General features: G+C 42.2%; 1 protein-coding gene and 1 pseudogene across 1 annotated transcript; one reads left to right on the forward strand and one right to left on the reverse strand.

Annotated features, from left to right (window-relative positions):
- The window catches only part of LOC148032453 (polyamine oxidase 1-like), a 33,531-nt pseudogene extending 27,595 nt beyond the window's left edge, over positions 1-5,936 (forward strand).
- A 934-nt stretch (positions 5,937-6,870) lies between these two features.
- Positions 6,871-7,770, reverse strand: LOC148032454 (non-specific lipid-transfer protein 4-like). Its single transcript, XM_087684095.1, has 3 exons — positions 7,645-7,770; positions 7,203-7,466; positions 6,871-7,006 (listed from the first exon to the last, which is right to left on the reverse strand). The coding sequence occupies exons 1-3, from the start codon at positions 7,708-7,710 to the stop codon at positions 6,977-6,979; spliced, it is 360 nt and encodes a 119-aa protein (XP_087540221.1). The 5' UTR covers positions 7,711-7,770; the 3' UTR covers positions 6,871-6,976.
- Between the last annotated feature and the right edge of the window lie 204 nt (positions 7,771-7,974).

Genomic DNA, 7,974 nt, shown 5'->3' on the forward strand with positions numbered 1-7,974 from the left:
ATAGGAAGGCATCCCACATTCCTGAAACCCCTTGATGTAATCCTCACTATCACTTGTGCAAAGGGTATATGCCTTGTGCGCAATTGATGGTGCAATTGTGTATCCCGCCAAGTGCCAGCATACAATGCACGAAGGAATTCCAGGGAGCCTTAAAGTGCCGTGCATAGGAATAAGCTTGTGCTTTGTGCATTGAGAGGCCATCCCGTACGTGCAACGCTCCATTCACACATCTCACCTCTTAATTGGATATAAAGGGCAAGGATTAGTCACTCACCCCACCCTCTAGCTCACACTGTTGATGAATACAAAGGGTAGCCCAAACTCACATCCCCATCCGGTTAGGATGAAAGCTCACAATGCTCTAGGGTTGTCGATGAAGATCAGCTTTGTCTGGTTCATGTTGTTAACGTGCATTGGTTGATAAAGAGGCATACCTAGGGAGGTAGCCAACAAGTTCGGTGCTTGGATTGCATGTTGGATACTTCCTCTGTTGTATAAATCAGAAGCAGTGATGAGGCTACAGGATTCAGTGCACCAAGGAAAGGGGCTCCAAAACTTCTTCTGTAAGAGTTTGGCGCGATCCTAGACTACAGGGTGTTACCACCTTTTCCACAGCCAGCTTCACATCCAAGGGTGTGTGCCACCTTTCCTTGGAACGAGGCTTGTTATGACAAGGAATTGCTTTCTTTTCTCCCTTAATAGTTTTTTTTAATAATTTCATTTTCTTTTATTTTTCCCTACTCCCAAGGGTGTCTCCACCTTATTCTCGAAGAATAGATCAACATGACAGGGACCAAAGTCATTTTCTCCCATGATCAATATATTTGTTCTTTTTTGTTTTTTTTTCTTTCTTATTGTATTTGAAGAATAGAATGGCATGAACACCATGTATCAGAACCATCCTTGCCACCTCTTCTGTATCGAATAGAAAGGAAGCCAAGGAGGGATAGGTGGTTACGAGGGACTATCAGAACAAAACCACATCATCAAGATCAGTAAGAGGGTTATCAAAAGCATTAGGTAAAGCTGTCTCGACCATCGTGCAAGGAATGAGAATGAGAAAGCTATCAATGGTGATTGTCAGGACTCCCATGGAGGATAATACTTCTTGAGACAATAGCCATTAATAAGGAAGGGATCATCCGAAGCATGGACTGTCTGGACTTGGATCCAAGCCATTAGAATTGATGGCAAGTACCTTATAAGAACCCATTCAGCATTGTTGAAGCTTGCATGGATACTTGCCAAAGCAAGAATCATAAGCTAGAACTAAGTCGTCTTCCTTCAACTCCTTCTATTTAATGAAGCTATCATGCTAGGCCTTTCTGCGAGCTTGCATGGCTTCCATGCATTGTAGGGTCATCTTGCAAGTCTCATTGAGACACTCCAAGTGTAAGAGAAGGCATTGCAAGGACTCATTATCTCCCAAGTATTCTCTGATGGCCACACATAGAGAGGGTAGCTTGAGTTCAATAGGAAAGATGGCTTATGTTTCATACACCGGCTAGAAAGAGGTTTGTCCAGTAGCAGTTTTATGGGAGGTTCCGTATACCAAGAGGGCCTCTGTAGGTCGATCATCCCAATCAAGACAATGTGAGGCTATTGTCCGTGTCAGAATTGAGCAAAGGATGCAATTTGTAACTTGGACTTGGCCATTGGCTCTAGGATAATAAGGTGTGGATTTACGATGACGAATCTTGTACAGTTCTATCAACTCTTCCATGATCTTGTTAAGGAAGTGAGTACCTTGGTCACTAAAAAGCTCTAGGGGATTGCCAAAATGGATAATGATGTTCTCGTATAGGAACAAGGCCATGATGTTGCCGTCATCCTGCTTCACACCACTTGGTGACATAGTTTGTACAAACCAAGATGTATCGATTTTGCTTCCTTTTGGTTGGTGGGGTAGTGGGACCCATGAAATCAATTCCCCACTTCTCAAATGGCTTTAGGGGAAGAATACGTTGCAAGGGCATGGCTGTGGATTCAGTAGGCTTTCCCATTCACTGACAAGAATCACAACGTTTGCAGTAATCATATGCATCCTTATAGAGAGTCAGCCACCAATATCCTACAAGTAAGGCCTTTCTAGCTGTCGCTTCTCCCACGAAGTGTCCACCACAAGGCTCGTCATGGCATGCTTTCAATACTATACCAATCTCTTCTTCTATAACACATCTTCGCAAGACTTCGTCCTTGCATCTCTTGTATAGAGCACCACCTGACAAGGTGTACGGGGCTAATTCCAATAGAAGCTTCTTCTTCTCACGGCTCAAAATGTCCGGGGGATACTGTTGGGTTGCGAGGAGGTTGGCTATGTCTGTGTACCATGGGGTAACCATTTTGACGAGAAACAAGAAAGTATTTGGAAGGTCTAGATCATCTTGCTTTTCTTCATCATCGCTTTGAGGGATTCGTGAGAGATGATCAACCAGGATATGAGAGCGTCCATGTTTGGTAACCACTTCAAAGCCGAACTCTTGAAACAAAAGCTAACATCTCATCATTCTTTCCTTCACATTGGTGTTATTCATTAGGAAGGACATGGCTTTATGGTCCGTGTAGAATTTGAAGTGCATCGATAGTAGATAATGTCAGAACTTCTCCAATGCAAATACCATTGCTACACACTCAAGCTCTGTCACTGTGTAGTTCCGCTCTCTGTCGGTTACTTTTCGACTTGTATAATAGATAGGTTGATCTAACTTAGAGGGTCCCTTTTGGCATAAGACTACACCTAGGCCTTCAATTGATTCATCAATGTACACATGGAACTTCTTCATCCAATTAGGAGGATGCACGATGGGTGCTTCAATCAAACACTACTTCAAGGTGTTGAATGCCTCATCACAATCAGTGGTCCTTGTGAAATATGCATATTTTCTTAGGAGTTTATGTAAAGGGGTTGCCTTTGTCGCAAAGTGCGCAATGAATCTTCTATAGTAGCCCACATGGCCAAGGAATCCCCTCTATTGTTTAAGGTTGGTTGGGGTTGTTAAGGCAACAATCTTCTCAATCTTAGCAGGATCTGTTGCTATCCCTTGTACAAAGATAATGTTGCCTAGAAGAAATCCTCATGGGACACCAAAGATGCATTTGTCAGGGTTGAGAGAAATTCCATAGTCTCGACATCTATCAAAACACTGCTCTAAGTGTTTCCAATGCTCACAGATTAGGCTATAGACACAGAAGTCATCGAGGTATGTCTCAATGAAATCATGTAGATGGTTTTGGAAGGCAACCATTATCACTCATTAGAAAGTAGCAAGAGTGTTACAAAGCCTAAACAACATCACTCTCTAAGCATAGGTTCCCCATTCTGTTGTGAAGTTATTTTGGATTGGTCCTACTTTGGATTTGGACTTGGTTGTATCTACGAAATCCATCCAAAATAGGACATATTCACAGTTTTTTGTTATTATTGGGTACTACCACAATGGGTGAAACCTATTCACTATTAGCCACTGGATAGATAAACTCAGCTTCAAGGAGCTTTAGTAATTCACCCTTCACTAGGGCAGAGTATTTTGGATTCATACGTCTCTGTCTTTGCCACATAGGTTTGGCTCTAGGTTGATGTGGTGTTGGTATATTGTGGGATCAATCTCCTTTAAATCTTTGTATAACCATGCAAACACTTCTAAGTTCTCCTTTAGTAGGTCTCGTAGAACCAATAGTTCTTCTTATGGAAGATTTATACCCACCTTCAGGTGACTTAGGAGTGCAAGCAATGTCTTTAGGTGAGATACTTGATACCCATCATATAATGGTATGGATGCTTCTTCTCTAAGTAGATCAGATGTCTTGACATCCATGGGCATTAATGCATCAATCATTGTCTCTATCTCAGGCTCCAAGTTTGTAGGAAAGTCTGGAAGGTTGCGTGTCTCCTCTGATATTGATGATATAGATTGGGTAGTACCTTCTAAGTGGTGGATTGGTTCAGGCATTCCATCCGTCGCACGCCCACAAACTCTTCTAACTAGCCCGCAAAGGGTACACTCCTCCTTGGGATGAGACGTCACCTCCCTATAATAAATTTTACGGCCACATCCAATATTTTTGTATATGATATTCAATTAGTTTGCGAATACAATGCATGATTGCTGTACACTTTTTTTACCGTTTGCTCAAAATCTGAGATTGCCCGATCAATGATCTCTGATTGAAACTTGCCGGACGTCGTACGTGTTCTATAGAAAATCAACGTTTTTGTCTAATTGCTAGCTTACATTAAGAGCAAGGACATAGGACACGCTGATTAAGATATGCCTTGAGATCTTGAACATCACGGCCTTCATGGTTTTCCATTTGGTCTATGTTATGCCCCTATGTCGGAGTGTTCCCCATCCCGTAGTATTGCATCGAACCTCACCACCTTTTTTCCTTTGTGTGCGACTCTATATGTAGAGCGTAGGAGGAGGTAGCGCAAAGCATGTCAATAAAACCATATGTTCACCTCCAAGTCTAATCTCTCTTTTGCTTTACTAGGCCTGGATACACAAGCCTTCCATGCCTTCCTGAAGCGTCAAACACACCCAAGGAACACCTTTAACAAAACGTCTCTTTACCACTACCATTACCACTACCACAAACAAGAAAAGAAGAAATTAAATAATAAGATCTCACTCTCTCTTTGTTTTCAATTCATTCATTCTCCTCTCTTCCTCCCTCTCTTTCTGTCAGTGGATCTCTTTCTGTTTTATGTTGCATGTTTATTCCCTCTCTCTCTCGTTCTTTCTTTCTTTTTCTCTCTTCCTCTCCCTCTCTCAGTGCATATCATTTTTAACAAAAACAAACAAAAGAAAAGGAGAAAAAACAAAAACAATCCAAGAGGGAGCAATACACTCACCGCAAAGGCCCGAGGATGGATTCGGTGGCTCCTCCTCGCGATGGCAGCTCCTCTTCGCCCTTTGTGTACTTCCTCCTCTTCTTCACAAACGGCGATGGCGGCGGTGAGAAGCTCTCCTTCTCCCTCTTTCTCTCTTTCTCTCCCTCTCCCTCTCAAACACACGATGTAGTTCGCTTTCTCTTTCATTTCCTCTTTTGCTCTTTTGCATAAAATGCCACACTTAGGTTTCGACCCGCTTTTTTTCGTCTAATTTGCGACGCAAATAGCGACGCCACTAATTTGCATCGAAAATGGCCATTGCTATTCTCCTATATCCTTATAGTGCTTGATCCCAACAAAACATTCATTTTTCTATTAAAAATGATATTTGCAAGTTGAAAATGACCTATTTTTAAGAAAAAAAGACCTAATAAAGCTTTGGTCTTCAATATTGTGAATGATTATTTTTTTAGTTTTATTTCCTTGCATGCATAGCCATTCTATGGAATAGGGATCTTGCTTATGTGTGACTCAAATATTTCAAGATCTTTGTCTCATAAACGTGTATAAGTATTTTAATTTTATTGGGATAATTAAACCAATGAGTTGATAACTAAAGTTCAAAGTTAATCAACTAGAATGATCACACCTAGAACCTAGACTAGCTTGTCATTTAAGACTTACAATTAGTGGATCTTAAAAGTGCAAGTGAGAGTAAGATTGAGTCTATAGCCTCAATTTGTGGATTTCCCCATAGCTTGTACGATAGATTGATTGACTATGCTAACCCAAGGCTTTTGTGAGAAGATGACACAATGTTCATCTCTCCTAAAAGGTATTTACTCCCATAGGTCCCAAAGTCAAGATTGGATTGTTGGTACTAGTATATCTAGAGGCTTTGCTATTGCTGTCCTAAAAGGTATTTAGTCTTATAGCTCCCAGAGTTTGGGTTTCGACTTAGGCTCAGGACTATGATGTCTAGAGGCTTTGGTAGTGCTGCACATGCTTGTGTTTTTTCTACTTCCACTTTATCTGTGTTTAAAAGGTCTCCAAAAAAACAAATATTCTTGTAGCAATGTTCCCAATCCAATTGTCACATTTGTGAGACCAAGGTTGGAATAATACCCAAGCCTACTTCTTTGAATTAAAAGTGTGAAAGCCTACGAGGATTGTAAGAGATACAATGTTCAAACAAGTCAAGTGCACGAATGCCTCCCACTGTCTCTTGCTCTTGAAGTTCTCAACTTGTGCTTCATTGATCTGAATCACTTCCAAGTGATGTTTTAGATCACGATACTTAGTTACGATGATAGTTGTTACTTTCTTTAAAAGAAAAGGCACTGTGAAAGCGATTTCTACACTAAAAGCAACTCTAATTCCAAGTTTTCTACACATCTAGATCTCTCTTCTCTTCTCCTCATGTGGCTTTGGCATTGTCTGACGATAAAGAGATAGATCAAGAGAGAAGATGGTGATTGAAAAGGTTTGCCTTCTTTTTAGTTATAGTTGGAGAGGAGATGGTGTTTTTTAAACAGAAGAAAACAGTTAGCCTATTTTCATATACACTTAGTTGGCACATGCTTTGGCTAACCATATTTCAAATGTTTCTTCTAAGATGATTATTGTTTAAACACTTGAAAATATGTTTTTTCTTAGATGCAATATTACTCGAAAGGTGTACTATTATGTTAGAATAAATCACATTTTTCATATGAAACCCACATTCAACATGGATCACAACTGCAACTCGTAAAACCGATGCATCTTTTGCGTGCACATAGATATGGATAAGAACTCTAAAATCCGAAGTGTCAAACCGTTTGCAAGTTTCGATTTTTTGCCATTTATTTTGCATTAAACCTCGGTTCTTGTGAGCGCTGCGACTCTCTCCCTCTCTCAAAATTGGGGGCAAGCGATTGCAAAGAGAAGAACCACTGGTGCATTACTTGATTGATGATCATACATGTCGACAATCATCAGCCTGGATGCATCATTAATTAAGCCCGCCACAAACTATAGGACGTAACGTCCTGGGCGCAACTGAGTTAACCTGAGAAAGAAAAGAAGGGAAAGAAGCCTTATATATAGCATAGGCGCTGGTGACGACGGAGACGGCTGCCTGGACCATCAGCTGCGCCCCGGCAACTAGCTGTCGTCGTAGGTATTCAACGTATGCTGCACAAGCAGGGGAAAACAAGCTGTCGTGAGTCGGGCTGGTACTGATCATGCAGATGCAGCACGATGCAGGTAAAAATCGAGTACTGGCCATGGAAGTCGACGTGAAATAAAAGTAGAGCTGTATCAAATACTGGAATTAAAAAGTAAAGGACAGCTGGAAGCAAGCACGATCTATATATAGTTTAGATATTACTTGCGGCAGTTCTGGGTGGTGCTGAAGGAGTAAGGGAAGGCGACACCGCAGGCGGCAGGGAGCGCGGTGACGGAAGAGGGCTTGGAAGTTGGGCTTGAAGGACTTAGCGGCCGCAATCAAGCAGCTGCAGATCTGCTGGCGGGCTTGCTGGCTGCTGGCCATGCTATTCAACGCCTTCACTCCCTTGCAGTCCGCCGACCCAGATGCTGGGTTCGCCCCCCCTTGGCTTAGAAAGCCCGCACAAGGTGCCAGGCCTTTCATCACCTGCATCAATATATATACATGCTCGACATTATATGTCATTCAGTGCACACAGAAGTATGCTTACCCATCCTGAGTTGCGATTCCTATGAAACACAAATTATAATTATTGTGATGCGAGTCGAATAGAGAATTCACTGCTGCAACATCCACGCGGATACTTTCACGAGCCAGGACTCACATCGTTGCAAGATACTGCTTGCACTGTAGTCGTCCTGGTGTTTGCACCCATGATCATCATCAGCATCGCCACTACGAAGCCGAGCAAGCGGATCAGACGCTAAGCAGCTGAATACTGCATGGTATCTTTTGGAGGGACACACACACGCACACACTCTCTCTCTCTCTCTCTCTCTCTCTCTGTGTCAAGAGCACGCTAGGTAGCGATCGCCTGTAGTCGAGCTGCCTGAACTGAATCTCACTTATATACTGACACTGCAACATAGAATCGATGTGAGGATGAGACTATTCATGCCGCGTCCGACGCCGCGGCCTCACCGAAAAGTTTCCA

The sequence above is a fragment of the Lygodium microphyllum genome, chromosome 8 (genome assembly GCF_053477565.2).
Source record: "Lygodium microphyllum isolate KBCC chromosome 8, Lygodium_microphyllum_v1.1.10, whole genome shotgun sequence".
Classification (NCBI taxonomy): Eukaryota; Viridiplantae; Streptophyta; class Polypodiopsida; order Schizaeales; family Lygodiaceae; genus Lygodium; species Lygodium microphyllum.

Coding starts and splice junctions, on each gene's coding strand:
- LOC148032454 (XM_087684095.1), bottom strand. CDS start 7,710: ATGCTGATGATGATCATGGGTGCAAACACCAGGACGACTACAGTGCAA. Junction 7,467..7,644: donor AAGCAGTATCTTGCAACGAT/GTGAGTCCTGGC, acceptor ATATTGATGCAG/GTGATGAAAGGCCTGGCACC. Junction 7,007..7,202: donor ACCACCCAGAACTGCCGCAA/GTAATATCTAAA, acceptor CTGCTTGTGCAG/CATACGTTGAATACCTACGA.